General features: G+C 43.2%; 1 protein-coding gene across 15 annotated transcripts in view; it reads left to right on the top strand.

The window, feature by feature from the left end:
* The window catches only part of didum (dilute class unconventional myosin), a 198,446-nt gene extending 195,417 nt beyond the window's left edge, over window positions 1-3,029 (top strand). For all 15 annotated transcript variants that reach the window (XM_086531926.1, XM_086531922.1, XM_086531920.1 and 12 more), the window contains one exon: window positions 78-3,029. In XM_086531926.1, coding sequence (XP_086388052.1) covers window positions 78-203 — 126 coding nt within the window. In that variant the 3' untranslated portion in view covers window positions 204-3,029. The remainder of the gene's footprint in view (window positions 1-77) is intronic.
* The last annotated feature ends 14,443 nt before the right edge of the window (window positions 3,030-17,472 follow it).

Below are 17,472 nucleotides of genomic sequence, written 5' to 3'. Positions count from 1 at the left end.
CCCATAAATTACTTTCTACAGGGTCCACCTAATTTTAACACGCTAATATTCAACACTTTCATTCCCCTTTTTTTCAGGCAACGCTACTGATGAACACCAAGTTTGCCTTCCCAGTGCGGTTCCCATTCAACCCCTCCAGTATCCACCTGGAAGACATTGAGCTTCCCGAGTCTCTCAACCTCATCATGTTGAAGAAGGTTTAAAGGACCTCCCTGTCACCAACCCCACATGCATGAGAATGAAACAACTTGTTTAAGAGATAAAGGTTCTAACTTTGTCCTTTACAGCACAACTCAGCATTAGTGTATGAGGTGCTGAGGTTGTAGGGAGAGAAATTTCAAAACAAGGTTTCCCAGCGAGTGTGTGAAGTTAGTGGGATGGAGTCTGGCACCGCGCTTTGCCTGGAGGCCGAGAGTGCTAAAAGGCTCAGAACTCAGGATGGGATAACTTTTCTCCAGATTAATGCTGAGTCAGGGCCATCAACAGCCGGATTTTGAAACTTGTTTAAAGATTTTCTGGAACAGTTTCCAAAATTTCAAAACCAGATTGTAGCTCAATAGCATTTTAACATGCAGTAAGTACTTAAACCTGAAGGCTTTCAGAGAGTTTACCTTTGTACTTAGGCTTTTGTCTTACATGTAATAATGGAATGCAGAGAAAAGAAAAAAAAGAAAAGAAACAAAAGATATTCTAGTTAAGTCAGCCTTGTTTATGATCCCTGTGACTTTTGGTTGATAGACATATCTGGCAGTATGGATGGTTGTATGGGGTGGGCTTTCCAGAGGCTTGGCAATTGTTTGTATTATATCGATTTCTCTTTCTCTTTGTCCGGAAACAGGATTAACTCACCCCAACAAAGGAAAATATTGATTGTAAACAGAAAAAAAAAATCCTACTGCAGCCTTAGAATATTTAGAAGAAAGAAAAAAAAGTATTTTTGTTTATACATGTAATTTTTAAACCGGTAAGAACCTCCTCACAAGAGGAAATATAAGATGCTGTATACATTCCAAGAGCATATTCCAGTGATCAATAGCATTCCTGTATTTAGGACCAGTCACAGTACCTAAGACAGCACCATTGTATATTTAATTTGTGCAGCACGAAGCAGCAAAGAGCAGTTACCGTGTGTATAACTGTTTGAACTTTGGTTCTAGTGTGTTGTAAACAGTTGATGCTGTAGCACTCTAAACACATTCCATGACCTCTAGTTGAACATTACTGTAGTGTAATATATGGTTAATAGTGTTATTTATTTATTGTATAGATGTCCAGAGTTTAACATATGGCAAAGTTCATATATTGTAAGATTCCATAGACTATCCTAATGTCAGAAGGAGGTGAGACTGATGTATGACTTCATTTAAGGTGTAATAAATGACACTCTTCTGTCATTTTATTATTATATTACTATTTTTTTTTATGATTATTATTATTGCTATTATTATCATTATTATTATTATCATTCTATTCGTCACTGATATTTAAGTTGATAATCTAAACTGACCATGAATGTAATATATTTATTTTGTCTACTTTATTTTGGTATTCCATGTGGTACTTACTTGAATTTACAACACATTCCAAAGGGATCTATTTATTATAACTTAAATAAGATGTAATTTTCATCAACTCGGTTATTCCAAAATTTGTATAGCTTCTCATATGAAATTTTTGTTGCATACCTCAGATATTTTTTTCAGTAAGGGCATATGAAGAAAATGGCTTTTTTTTTTATTCATGTAAACACTTATAATCATTATGGGGCAAAAGAGAATTAAAAAAAAAAAAACTCCAGTGGATGCCCCTCCAAAATCTCATGTTCTCGAGTTTTGCATGCTTTGTGTATATATCATACATTTTCTAGAAGGGTGACTATGCTAGCATTTAGGGTACCCCAAGAGGACCGTCGACTGGTTTCAAAGAGGCTCGGATCCTTACGTAAGTCTTCAAATACCATCACAGTTTGCCAGGCTGTGTTTGGCGGTTAGTGGAGGAGGTAGTTTGAGAGATTTTGAAGGCAGATTAGGACTCCTTTGGAGAAACGAGAACACCTTTAGCATTTGCGTACAATCACCCTGTACTGTATTATATGCACGATTAGCATCATCACGTACTTGTATACTGGTTCAGGTGTGCAGTATGACCCATAGTTCTATATCAACTTGTGTGGTGCAGAAGCTATTATGTAGCTTTCCTTTCATGGTTCTCTTTAGCAGACACTGGCTGCTCTTATGATTATTTATGTTATAATTATTATTATGATTATTTTGGTTATGATTACTACCACTACTATGACCTTTGAGGCCCTATTTGGAAGAATTTTTTTTTTTTTTATGTTATTGTATTAGTCCAGATGAATGAGAATTTCTTGATCAGTGCCAGGGGTTTCGTGGTGGGGATGATATAGGCCTCAGTGACTTAATTTTGAGTAGTGACAGAAGTTTTGAAGATATTTATTTGTGGTTTCTGACACTGCAGAGAAGGTGCCACTTTAAAGTGTTTTTTTTTTTATTGAATGGAAAGAAATGCCAGTTACATACAGATTGCTCAGCAATACACGTAACTGAGGTGCCACAGATTATTTGTGAAGAGATGATAAATTTGTAATGAAATTTGTGATCATGACTGGCATATATATTGAATTTAAAGTCACTGGTTTGAATTGAAGATCATATGTTTTGTATTTTAATCCTGATTATTTTCTTTTATATGCATAATGCAAACTAAATGTTATAAATCATTATGGCAGTGAATGCTTGGTTGATTTTTTTTTTTCTTTTTTTTTTTTGTAGTGCATACTGATATTCTATGATATTTTTGTTCTGTAAGCTTCCTTTTTAATGTATTGTGTATGATAAACACGTAGAAATGCAAAAGGCTGTTTTCAGTGTGTTTTTATTTCTGCTGAATGATTTTCATTGTAAATAGATAAGATCTGATTTTCACCAGTGTTAACTTTATTGTGTGTTGCCTTGTGATTAAGAAAAGAATGTTGATTCAAAGTAAATAAATGCAAACATGTTATAGAAGATTTTTTATTTTCAACTTACATACAGTATTATCCTATAAGATGTGTCAGATATTTATATACACGAAAGAATGGGTATCTAAGTACGTCACTTTCATTTGATTACGTGAGGTGGAGTTGGCATGCAGGGAAGGAGAAAGCGTGGTTAAGTGAATGGTTGCAATGCAATGAAATTAGATTTTTTAACTAGATTTTTTGATATTCAGATACTGGACTATAACAGTATTTCAAGCTAAAAACTATGCTGTTAACTAATATTATATAACCCACCTTAAAGGATTTTTAAAGATGGAAAATGTAGTGTATTTATGGTTCAGCACTGCCCTTAGTCCAAGCAATATCATGTATTATGAATCGGAGATAATCCACCGACACAGCTGCCAATGAAATCTCGTCTCTAAAACGACTAATGCAATCTCAACCCTGAGGACGTAAACATTATTATTATTAAATTCTAATACAGTTACAGGTGTATCATCAAGGGCATACAAAATGAAAAAAATTAAAGCTGGTCGTTTTTGACTTGACTGAAACAGCTTGAGCTTTTCATGAAATCTTATATATCAAAGCTATCTATTTCCATCGGAATAGAACATATCAAACATCAAATTCCTAAACCCGTAAGAGATGATGGTACTTGAGGGAAGGGTTTTCATGTGATGATTTCATTATTCGAAGCATTATATATATATATACTATTCCACCTGGAAAAAAATGTTAGCCAGTTCATGGGGTTCTGCTATATACATAAGAAATGTGTAAGGCAATAATCAGAAACCATATATTGGAGTCTACTGTGCTGCATAAACTTTATTGTGATATTTTCTACAATAAATATGATTTATTAATAACAAGCGAGAGAAAGGAAGAGGAAAAGGGGAAAAGAGGGAAAGAGAGAAAGTAATAGAGAGAGAAAGATAGATAGATAGAAAGAAAGAGAAAAATAGACAGAGAGAGAGAGAGCGAAAAAAAGAAAGAGAAAGATAGATTGAGAGAGAGAGAGAAAGAGAAAGATAGATAGATAGAGAGAGAGAATGTTAAAAAAGTCAATGTACAGGTTCCTTCTTAAACGTTCATTATGAAGAACGTCTCTGAGCGCTGTCTTGGCATGTAGTCTTTTAGGTTTGTTCTTCTGTGGCAGAGCGCCGACAGGCGAGAAGGCCGAGGCAATCTCTTGACCGTGTTGTTACGCTCAAAATCTTCCATTTGGTTTTCACGGAATATTCCTAGTCTGGAGCAGGCAAAAGGGAATTCACATATTGGCCGTGACTTCGTTGCTTTCGCAGATGCATCCCCGTAGACTTCTAACCGCCACATTTTTATTTTCTTGATAATGATAATCAGGACCTTTTTCCGCAAAACTACAACTGTGACATAAAATCAATGAAAGACAGCTTTTTCACCTGTCATACACAATAGCGCAAAGGAGAAAATAGTTAACTTAAAAATGTAGAATGAAAGAATGAGTATATTCCAAAATCTTTATCCAAAGAGATACCCTATATAAAATAGTCTACCAGTATATCATAACATTGGAAGAAAAAGGTCTTTACTTTGTTCATAGAAAAATCATAATATTACAGGGGCCACGTCTTGAATTAAATTCCTTTGGCCAATACTGTATCTCGGTTTAAAAAAAAAATTATTCGAAGTGCTCTTGCTGACATTCGAATATATCTTTTCATTTCCATAAAAAGAAAGAAAGAGAGAGAGAGAGAGAGGCATTGAGAGAGAGAGGCAGAGAAAGATAGAGAGAGAGTGAGTGAGAGGCGAAGGCAGAGAGAGAGAGAGAGAGAGAGAGAGTGAGTGAGAGGCGAAGGCAGAGAGAGAGAGAGAGAGAGAGAGAGAGAGAGAGAGAGAGAGAGAGAGAGAGAGAGAGAGAGAGAGAGAGAGAGAGAGAGAGAGAGAGAGAGAGAGAGAGAGGGAGAGAGAGAGAGAGAGAGAGAGAGAGAGAGAGAGAGAGAGAGAGAGAGAGAGAGAGAGTGAAAGCACTGCACTCTGTACATTGCATTACTCGTAGCCGTATCTGAGAACAGCTGATTAAGTTCTGTTATCCAATATATAATTGTATATGCATTCATATAGCTGTACTAGTTATTTCCGTCTTAATGTCTTTGTTCTATACATATATATCTACGCTTCTCGCGGGCCGCCCAAGCGCGCCCCGCGCCTTACCTTTTATGTGTCCAAACAGTACATCCACTGTACTCAGAGGCCCTACTCTACCAAACCATATAGAGAGAAACAGGCCTCACATTGACGTCACGTAAGAATTCATATGACGTCATGTAACAAGCCTACGGGCCTGAATATAAACGCTCCCCTCGGAAAGTCTCACCAGACAAGGGGACACCGAGGGAGTTACCATAGCTCCACTGTACCATTGCTGCCCAAGAATAAACCCTGTTAACCTGAACTTTCGTCTGGACTTCTCCTCGCTACCACGGTGTCACACCGACACCTTTACCTGAGATTGCTGAACGAGACTCTGTCGAGAAACGCCTGCTGACCGCACAATTCGGCCACCTTACAGTGGTGAACAGCGTCGGGATTCGATCTCCCACAAGTCCTGCCTCCGACCAGACGAAGAGACAAGCCCTGACCCTGCCAGACGAACAGGTCCCATCAAGTAGCAGCATCCAATGCAAACAAGCCAACAGGTGTCCCCTCTCTGCTGAACACTGCTAGCAGACCTGCTGTCCGTGCTGTCTCCACGGAAAACTCTGCCGCACACGCACCGTCAATCAAGCGTGTTGCCATCTTACGCACACAACGCCACCCAAGTGTGCCACCGCTATCATCGTTATTGAAGGCGCCTCAGTCCGCCCTACGAGGGAATTACAGGCCCAGCCGTGCCCGACCCAGAGCCGAAGTCTGGGATTCCAGTGAAGAGCATCAGACGTAAAGGCATCGATTACGACACACAGACCATCATCCGTAGACGTACCGCTGACAACGAAGAAAACACAGAACATCACCTGCAGACGTACCGCTGACAACGAAGAAAACAAGGTTAGTCAGAGTTTTTGTCAAGGCACAATTTTTTTTAGTCAGGATTGTAATTTAGGATTTTTTTCCTCTCTTTGTACAATTTCCCATGTGTGACGATTTTTTTAAAAGTGTATCTGACCTGTTATTTTTCCCGTGTTACGATTTCATTTACTCCAAGTACACCATATTACAAGGAGACTGTTACCACTCTCCCCGTGACCGCAGCGACGATTTTGTTTAGTTTCCCATTTCCATAGAAAACGGACTCACTTACGCTGCCTCACCCACGAGTCGTACCTTTTAAATACCTCATTCATTCATTCTGACGTTTTCTTCTGGTTTTCTACATGCCTAAACTTCCAGCTGCTAAAAGTCAACTTGTGTTACGAAATAGAAATTTAGCTGAAGAAGCAAATGCACACATTTTAGGAGTTACACTCGACACTCACAACGCACAAGGCATTACTGAACACGTGCCTCCCTCAGAGCTCACGCACGAACATACACACACACACCCTGCTGACTTACCACCCTCACTCACCCCTATGTCATCCCCAGCACGCACTTATACCCCTGAAAGCCCCTCCCATCCTTTTTCTAACGCCTCACCACAAGTTAGCATGACTACATCAATCCTCCAGCCTATCACCACCATCACCAAGTTTGACGGTACAGGAAAAGTATCAACATCAACTCTCTTTCATGACACTGAATCATATGTACTTTCCACTGAGCCTAATATTGACAGGAACTCTGTTGACTTTCAACATAAATGCATGCAGCACGTTGTACAACGCATTGACAGGAGTGTACCCATAATTGAATCACTCTTTAACAGTGTTGATATGGATGTCAATCCATGTGTAGCATTTACTTTAGCTCTTATAGTCCTTTTACTCTGCGGACATAAATTCCATCTTTCATTTCTCGTTATTCAATATTTATTACTATTCATTATTTTATTATCCCATTGCTATTTATTCCAATGTCACATTTCATTACTATTCATTTTCATGTCACTTTCATTGCTATTCATTTTCATGTCACTTTCATTACTATTTATTACTTTAACAAATCTTATTTTTCATTGTCCAGGTCAAATAAATGGTAGCGTTTGGCCCTTTTCATAAACATTTTAGGCCTGAGAGTCAAACATGCTGATGTTGTTTTATAAATAGTTTACAAAATAAAATGGCATAAAATACTTGACTCGAAATAAAATACCAAAGTTAATATAAAACAAAATAAAAGGGTTCTAGGAAGAACTCAGCATACGGGTTCTGTATTTTACTATAGGAGTGACAGCTTACATAAACACGATCAATATAAAAACAATACCTTAATATAAACTGCCGTCTCTGTAGCCTCCGATGTCGATTCACCGTCTCACAGAAAATACGAATAAAATATATAAAATATGAACACGTAAACAATGTAAAAATTGATAATTAATGATGTTTCTCAAATGGCGTCTCTGGTCCGTGTGGCGGTTCTGTCGCTATTGTTCTTACGTGCGCATTTTCAGTTGCGCAGTGACGTCACCGCAAATCGCATTTTAGCAAAGAGGGCGCTTTTATCCTGCGCTACATAGTGTGTATATTTTCCCTATGCTTAATTAAGTTATAATATTCATGTCGGTGGGAAAGGTAACGCCGTATCTATTACATCGGTATTTCAGTCTGCGCAGCCGCACAGAGGGCACCCACTCCCCTTGCTCCCAAGCACAGTCGTTTTCTTTGCGGGGGTGTCTTCGAAAATTCACTCGCTACAACCCCTCCCATGGCCGGGGAGTGAAGGTCGGGGCGTCGCCTCCACTCGTCCTCGAGTCTCGGATAAATCCCTAGGTCCGCTCCGGGCCCGCCCATTCCTCAGGCGACTTGGCGCAGATTTCGACGAAACCATAACGGGGATCACGGCGACGAGACGACCCTTCACGCTCCCAACTCTCATCCAACTGCTAACGGAACGCCCCTCATCTTCCACATCATTCTCGGCCAATCATCACTTGTCATGGGACACGTTCGACAGGCAGACAGGACGGAAACAGCCACCATAATCTGGAAATACTAAAAACGACATCCGGAAATCTAGAACCCTCGTGACGGCTTCCTCGCATCGACAGGACCTGCAAATATTTAAGGATTGTTATTATAAAGGGCATGTTCACTGAGCCGGCCCTAAAGTGAAATAGCATGAACCCGTTAAAACTGAATAACACTGGCTAAATAAAACAAAAGCATTAAAACCGACTACAGGACCAGAGACTAAAAATAAACCTAAAACTATAAAACTGAGCTCATAAGAATAAATAAATAAAAGCAGATATACAAAAAAGGTGAACATAAAATGTACAGAAATAAGAGGAAATAAAATAAGAAGGTAAATAAGAGAAATAAAACATCAAAAGGATTAAAAGTAAAAGCGGGTAAGAAGTTGAGTAAAAGAAATAGATAAAAGATAAAACTATGAAATAAGGCTAGGGAAAATAAAGTAGAGTAGAAGATAAAACGAATAGACGAGTGGAAGGTAAACATAGGTAAAACATTAGGTACAGAGATACATATACATGTAATAGATTATATACACAGGTAGGCACTCTGCTCCTCATCTGGGACGCACAGCTGATAAGAGTAACACTTCATCAGGGTCTCTTTCAGAGTCTTCACATTGCTGCTCTATGGGCAAACCACCAGAGGCACTCTCTTCCCTGGGTGAATCCACAAATACTAATTCCTCAAAAGTTCTAAAAGGTTTGATTTGATTTGCGTGCAGCCTGCTCTCTGTATATGGAGAATCCACATCCCTGGTGATATACGTCACTGGTCCAATTCGCTTCAGGATACGAGCAGGACCATCCCATCAAGACCCAAGAGTCTTCTGAGGTCCACTCAGCCTGCGGAAGTTACGATATAGGACTAACATGCCGACATCCATCTCTGGAGCTTTTCTACCCTTTTTAATATATTGCCTTGCCCAGATTTCTTGAGCACGATGTGGTGTTTCAATGGCCACATGACGAGCTTCTCTCAAGGCGTCACTGAAGTGTTTGGCAGAGTCAGTTGCAAAGGTTACCTCGTTGGAGAGGCCAACTGGAAAGTGACCATGATGACCCATTAGCAAATAAAGAGGTTGGTCGCCTACTGACCGATGAAACGCACTATTCAGTGCCAATCTGACCTGCGGTACGTACTGGTGCCAATCCAAAGGGTGCCGTTCGGTTAAAGTTGCCAGCGCTTCCTTAACTACCCGGTTAGACCGCTCTACCATCCCATTTGCTTGTGGATGACATGCTGTAGTGAGATGGGTTTTCGTCTGAACTATATCACAAACCTGCTGGAACAATCTGCTTGTAAATTCACAGCCACCATCAGTTTGAATAAGACGTGGAGGACCAAATAGTGTTATGAAGTCTTTAATATAGGCATCAGCTACAACCTCAGCTTCTTTAGATGGAAGTGGAATCAGCTGCAGGTACCGATAAAGGTGGTCTATTAGTACCAGTATATACCTCAACCCACTGCTTGATTGGCCACAGTCAACAAGGTCAGCCGAAACTTTTTCCAATGGTGTAGATACCTGTGGAGCAGCAGCCAGTGGTGCCCTGTGTGGTGTTCCTTTTCGTCGTTGGCAGGTTGGACAGGCTGAAACATAGGCTTTAACATCTCGCATCATATTTGGAAAGTAAAACAGATCCTTGAGCTTCTGGTATGTCCTGAAAATACCTGGATGAGATGCAAAGGAGCTATCATGAGCGAGCTTAAGGGCAGCCTTCCGGAGAACCTTCGGAACCACTAGTTGGTGAACTACGTGAGCAGGGTATTGTTGAAGATAGTAGAGAACTCCGTTTTGAAGTGTGAACTCACTGAGGGAAAGGGGGATCTTCCCTTTCGGCAAGTTCTTCTCCTCTAAGTAATTTATTACTTCTTGCCAAATAGAATCTTTCACCTGTTCTTCGCGCATGGTCGTTGGGTCGACATTGGTAAGGTCTATTTGTGCAACTGAACGGGATAACATATTAGGAACACGATGCTGGATCCCCTGCTTGTAGATCACTTTAAACTGGTAGTGTGAGAGCTCACAAGCCCATCTTGTCATGCGAGGGCTTTTTGTCTTTCGTGTAAAGATGAACGTAAGAGGCCGGTGATCTGTATACACGGTAAATTGGCGACCATATATGTATGGATCAAAAGCTCTCACTCCTTCAACAACAGCCAAGGCCTCGGCATCTGTCGCAGAATACCTGGTCTCGGGTCCACGAAGTTTCCTGGAGAAATAAGCAACAGCTGCTGGGTTACCTTCTCCATCTCTCTGCATAAGGCAAGCACCGATGGCACTTTGTGATGCATCTGTGTGAACTTCAAAAGGGTCTTCAAATCGAGGCTTACGCAAGACAGGTGCTGACACGAGCTTTTCCTTTAAGTTGTCAAAGGCTTTCTGCTCCTTCTCTCCCCAACTAAATGAATGGTCTTTTCGGGTGAGTTGCGTGAGAGGTGCTGCAATGGCTGCATACTTTGGAATATGCTTCCTAAAGAAACCTGTTGCCCCTAAGAATCGTCGCACACCCTTGGCATTGCGGGGTGGTCTCATTTCTTTAATACTCTTGACCTTCTCTGGGTCAGGCAAAATTCCTGCTGGGGTGATCTTAAAACCCAAGAACCGAAATTCTTGCACAGCAAATTCGCACTTCGCCATATTCAACTTGAAGCCAGCACAGTCCAATAGCTTCAGTGTTTCTTCCAGTTGCCTAAGGTGAGTAGCAAAATCTCGGCTATATACGACGACGTCGTCCAGGTATGCAAGTGTGTGCTTTCCAAGGACTGGAGACAGGACCACATTCATCGTCCTCTGGAAAGTGGTGGGCGCTGTAGAAAGTCCAAATGGCATCCGGCGAAACTGGAAAAGGCGGTATCCATCGCTAAAGGCAGTTTTGGGTCTGTCAGCAGGCTCTACAGGTACAGACCAATAAGCAGACCTGCTGTCAAGAAGCGTAAACACCTGTGTGTCCCGAAGTTCGTCGACCAGCTCGTCAATTCTTGGAAGAGGATAGGTATCGGCAACTGTGACAGCATTAAGGTTGCGGTAATCGACACAAAACCGCACACTGTTGTCCTTCTTCCTAACAAGCACAACCGGTGAGAGCCATGGAGATGTTGACGGTTCTATGATCCTTGCACGTAACATCTGGTCACACTCCTTTCGTATCTTCAGCTTTGCAGATTCTGGGAGCCTCCACTGCCGAGTGCAGATAGGTGGCGTGTCACCTGTGACAATCTTGTGTGACACTCCAGGAACTAAACCCACCTGGGTTTTATCACCAGAGAAGAGACGAGGAAACTTGGAAAGAACTTGCATTATCTGTTCCCTCTCTACAGCAGCCAGGTGTCCTAAGGATGGGTCCGATGCCGTTTCTACCCCATCTGCCTCGATTAAAGCTGCCTCAGCAACAGCACTTTCATGCAAAGCAGCATCAATCTTCACTACAGTATCGGTAGGTGGTAGCACGTGGCAGATTTCAGCTAAATCTTCTTCAGGATAGGTTAGCTGAAGACCATGAAAACTATCAAAAACATCTTCCTCCCAGGCAAAATCAGCTTCCTCTTCCTGGTCTCCTAGATCTCCACATATAGAGCCCTCATGTGTGTCATTCACAGCAGTTGATGGGTTCACTGTAGGCAGAGAAGCATGTTCACCAATGTCAGTTTCAGGCACCAATCTTACCTCCTCAGCAGTACAAAAATGAGCCCCATTCTTGAGTATAACAGGCTTTGCAGAGAAGTTGACAACGAAAATAGAGCACATTCCTTTAACAGGATTTACCAACGTGCGTGGAACTTCAAGCACTGATGTACTGCTGGTGATTAATACAGACTTGCCATTAAAAGCAGAAGAAATGCTGCATGACACAAACCCCTGATCGCGCCAGACAAGCAGTCCTGCATTTGGGTGCAAGACGAGTTGTTGCAGGGTGCACACTCATCTGAATAAAAGAGGGCCAAGGATTCTCCAGCTTCATAGTCAATAGGATAAACCATACCATCAAGATGTAGAAAAGCTTCCTGTGCTTGCAAACCATGTTTCTTATATTCAACCCTCCTTAACAAGTCTGTACCAATAAGCATATCTCCTGGGAAAGAAGCACCATCTATAACCATAACCCTGTAATAGAGCTTTCTCCCCGGTCTCAGCCAAATCTCCACATCCATTTCCTCCAAAACAGCAAGCTCCTTTCCCGAGACTCCCTTGAGCCCTCTAGCTGCAACATGCGTCCTGCGAGGTAGTAGTCGCGACATAGCTTCTTTCTTCAACAAGGTGACCTGGCTTCCTGTGTCGATAAACGTAAGAAAGCTCTGACCCTCAACCTTCAGCATAATTGTCGGTCTGCCACTAAACGGTTTGATTGTCTGCTGTATCTCGTTCAGGGCGGAACACTCTGGAACCCTGCAGACTTGGACGTCCTCCCGACGCGGCGGATCCCGTTCCACTTGGGAGGTTAAGAAAGGGACACTCCCTACGAAAGTGCCCTTCACGCTGACAAGCCCAACAAGTTGTTCTCCTACGAGGCCGATCCATGTGCCGTGGTGGTCGTCGAGGGGGTGTTCGGGGTGGATTAAAGCAGACCTGTCGAAAGGATGAGGCGTCTTCCTCAATTGCAGCCACTCTAGATGAAGCACGTGCGGCTGATGGGTATAAGCGAGGTGGACCTTCATCTTCTGCTCTGATTCCTACACGAGCATCCCATACGCGTTGTGCTGTGTCAATGAGATTTTGAAGTGGTCCATTTTCAGAGAGGGCGCACATCTCACGTAACCATCCAGGTAATCCCTGCAGAAATACCCTTCTGATAAGTTCATCAGGTTCGCCAATAGCCTCAGGATAATCCCGCACACCTTGATATACAGCTCCCTCAAGAGCCACGTAGAAATCAAGAGGAGCCTGTCCACTCGCAAGCCTCTTCTCGTATAACAGACGGAAAAAGTCACTGGAGGAGCACGTTCCCCGAAACTTCAGACTTAGCTTGGCTTTGAATTCTGACCACAGTGTAATCGTGTCAAAAGCAGGACTGTTGATTATAAGATCAGCTGGTCCTCTGCAGTGTGCTCGAGCATTCCGAATGAAATTCTCCTCAGTTGGTGGGCGAGAGAGATTTTCTATCTGGCGGATCCAGCTTTCAACCTCCTGGTTGCGGCGAAGAGGCTGAGATGCAGACGTCTCAGCTGAAAACTTCGGAATGGACTCCCTCTCGACTACCACAGAAAGGGATGTTGGAGGCGGGTTATGGTGCACATCTATGGGAGTTGAATGGTGCTGACGAGATCGAGGTCGATCAGGTAAATTGGACCTCTCAGCAGGTACAGGTGTTTGGCGGGGAGTGGCATTAGAGGAAAGGCTTGGAGTGATGACACGGAGAGCTTCCCTGAGAGAATTGTTGGCTTCTGCCATCATATCTCGATCTTGCTGAGCTCGGTTTTCAAGTGCGGTCCTTGTTTCCCGGAGTGCTAGACGGTCCATCTCGGCTGCTTCCCTCAGCTGGGCATTATCGACCTCCACCTGTCGTAAAGCCTCCACCCTAAGACGTCGGTCTTGCTCCAACCTTGCTTCGAGTATGCTGTTCCTTTCCTCCAAGACTTTCAGCTTTTCCTCTGACACACGCCTGTCTTCTTCTGCCTTGTTCTCCATCCTAGCGTATCTGTCCCGCCAGTTTCCAACTTCAGATTTTAACAACGAAATCTGCCTGGTTAATTCCTCAAACATTGTTAGCTCAGGTTCGAGTATGCCTTCTGCCTGCGAAGCCGTCTCCTGACGCTCTTCATCCACATTCTGTGAAGGACAAGCAGCATCTGCACCAGTTCTCTTCCCACGCACCATGCTTAATAGAATGCACCACGGTTAGTGAAAATAAAGCAAGTCACTATTCAGCTTCCGAGGATCAACAGCGAGCACCTTAAAAGTTCAAACACTAGCCATCCAAGCGCACAACTGAAGCACAAAATCGCCGTCTATAAATCCAAACCGTTTGCAACACCTCTGGCTGTACTCAATTACAACTTAGTGTCATGGTCAACTCGCCTGCAAACATCAGTACAACTTCCTGAAAGTCACGAACTAGCAATGAAATAAACTTAAAAGCTACATGAATCCAAATACAAAGAAAACGAGGAATCTCATCCTAAAACACTCACAAAAGAAACGAAAAATGAAATGCCAAAACGTCTACAAAACCGGAAGAGTAAACCGAGGAATATCCTAAGACATCCAGAAAATAAAACAAAGTTACACATTAAGAAACCAAAAATAAAACATTTACAAAAATAAAACATAAGACAAACACAAATAAAATAAAACACACTAGACTAAACATAAAACACAGGAGAAGCAAAAGATGTATAAAATAAAGAAAACACCATCAGGATGCTTAACTCTCTCTGGCCTGCGTCGGTCCGTCGGGTGACAGCAGATAAAGTACTAATAAAGCAAAAATAAAGTATCCGAGATAGCAAAAGCTAATAAAGCTGCCCCCTGAACACCGATGCCACCAAAAACTAGCTGTAGCATTTGCTTTAGCTCTTATAGTCCTTTTACTCTGCGGACATAAATTCCATCTTTCATTTCTCGTTGGGCGCTCTTGTCCATCGAAAGTGATTGTCCATGAATCCAGTGCTGTGAAAAGAGTAGAACTATGTACTGTACGCCAAGGTATTTGAAGGAATCTATCCTGCGAGTGCCAGTACAGCTACAGAGACCATTAGAACTGAGTGCCCTGTTGTGCCCTGAGCCATAATTCACCTGTCACGCAGCGAGCGAGCCAGGCGCCGCGGTTACCCCCACCATGGGGGACAGCCGCAATGTAAACACTGAGGAGGGAGAAGCCTTGGTGGCCACCTCTCCCTCCCCTCCCAACGCTGAGCACAGCACCACGGCTGATATATGCATACCCATGGAAGAAGCAAGTATTGCAGCAATTGCTGCAGCCCCTGATGTCAGTACTACCGATACCCATGTGGAAGGTACTGATGAAGATGATGATGCCGGCTTTACTTTAGTAAGCCGTAAACCCAGGAAGAAGAAGAAACATGAAAATGTCATCAAGCCTACTCTTGCACCACGAACAAAATATGTTCGTCTCGCCTTTCCCGAAGGCACAACGAATTCTGAGAAAATGAAATGGCTGGGATGCGTTGGCAACAACGCTCCGTCCCAAGGGGAAACACCCCTTGACCTCGTGCGAGGAGACACTCTCTCCTCGCCATATATCTATATTGCCCGTCATCAACAGACTTATATTGATCTGCTCATTGACGGTCAAATTGGAGGAATTGCCTTCAAATCATGTGATGAGCCAAAAAAGAAAGAGAAATATGACGACTACCTCGTCACACATTATAACAAGGAGCTCGCCCTTGAGAATGCATATGCGCTCGAGGGAGTTCACAAGGCCATCAGAGTGTATAAAGATGGCCAGCCACTCAACCGTATTCGCATAGTATGGAAAGGAGAGCAACCACCTCCCAGTACATACAATTTTTTTGGAAAATACTTGCCCACCAGCCACGTGCGTCCGTGGAGGGCATCCCCTGTCATTTGCTTCAACTGTATGGGAAGTGGCCATGTAGCTAAATACTGCAAAGATAAGGAACGCTGTGCAGTATGTGGTGAACAGCACAATGCTAATAAGTGTCCTCGCAATATTGTAGAGGCAGAGGGAGCCACAGCTGCCCCTGCTTTCATCCCATCATGCTTCAGATGTAAGAAGACGGGGGTGACGGCCTGGCACAGGGGGTGCACCGCCCTCCCTGGCCTGGCACCTCTCCCGCCTCCCCCTGTGGAGTTAGTGAGAGACCAGCCGACGCCTCCCAGCCCAATCAGCGACCAGCGTGCCGGGGGAGTGGCTGACCGTGCCCGCCATGACGTCATCAGCAGCCGAGACTTCCCGCGGTTGCCGGGGAGTAGGGGTGCTGAGGGTTCCGATCTGCATGCCACGGTCGCAGAGCTGGTGAAGAAGGTCAACGAGATGATGATGATGTTCTTCACAGAGCGATTTCCGGGCCTCACATTCTCCACTCCAATTGCAACCTCCGAGGACAGCGAGGACGCGCCACCCCCCTCCCCTCCCCTGGCACCAGCCGAGCCCACCGACTCTCACAGCGAGGACGCGTCATCCCCATCCCCTCCCCTGGCACCAGCCCCCTCCCCTCCGCTGGTACCAGCCCCCTCCCCTCCCCTGGTACCAGCCCCCTCCCCTCCCCTGGCACCTCACCCTCACCCTCACCCATGGTTGACCGCAGGCCGCACCGGGGAATCCCCCGCTAGGCCGCGCGTGGACTGTGACGTCAGTGGTGACGTCACAACACCCACGGAAGGAAATATCAGTGCAGAACAACCAGTGGAATCATTTCAAGCACTCAAAGAAGAAAACTTAATTTTGATTGGTAAAATGGAGACACTGAAGCGAGATATAGAAAAAATGAAAAAGGACTGCCACTGTCGAGAGGCCAGTACTGCCATCAGTGATAAAGAATCCCGCGATGACACACGGTGTCATGATACCAATTCCTCCATTAATAGCGGTCAGTGTGAGGGAGCCCGTGCTGATACTGAGGGAGGACAGTGTCAGGAACTACGTGACACGGACCCTGATAAGGCTTCCGGTCCCGCGAATGTCCTCAACACATCAATTGAAGGGATTGAGCTACGAAGCAGAAAAAAGCTAAGAATTAATAGTTTAAATGGTTAAGTTTACTTTTAAATTAAGGTCTGTCCTATGTGAGGAGAAGTATGGTTATACAGCAATGTGTATGTGTGCTTTCTGTAAAGTAAAATGCGTTACCATCAGAGGATATTACAGAATGAAGTATAGACTATCAAATAAAAAACTCTTCATTTATGGATAAACGCACAATCAAATTCATATCATGGAATATGCGTAGTATTAAGCCTAGGCTTAATGACCTAGAGTTTTATATTCGTAAAAACAATGTCGATGTAATCTGCGTACAAGAACCGTTTGCAGCTGCTACTAACATGAAAATAGCGCCTAAACTCAAAGGGTATTGCTCATATGTAAATACAGCCATGACGGGTTTGTTGACTTATGTAAAGCTAACACTGCCACATGAACTAGTAAAACAGTCCGGGAACACCGACGTGCAGTTTCATCATTTAAGAATTAAGACTGCCTCTGGGTTCTTCTCATTATATAATGTGTATGCCAGGAGCTCAAAGTTTCTGACTAGTTCTCTACCCAATTTCCATAATCAAGGAACATTATGTATGGGAGATTTCAATGCTAGACACACACAATTTGGTGATCACCAGAGTAACAGCAATGGGGAGGAATTTAAACATTTCGTCAATAGAAGATCGTTGACTGTATATGACACAGATAAACAGACTCATTTGGGTGGTGGCAGGTTAGATTATGTAATTGGAAAAAATCTTGTACATGGTAATGT

The sequence above is a fragment of the Penaeus japonicus genome, unplaced genomic scaffold, assembly GCF_977035675.1.
Source record: "Penaeus japonicus unplaced genomic scaffold, GWHDUDI00000001_assembly GWHDUDI00000036, whole genome shotgun sequence".
In the NCBI taxonomy this organism is placed as follows: domain Eukaryota; kingdom Metazoa; phylum Arthropoda; class Malacostraca; order Decapoda; family Penaeidae; genus Penaeus; species Penaeus japonicus.
This window is presented reverse-complemented; position numbering and strand designations above follow the sequence as displayed.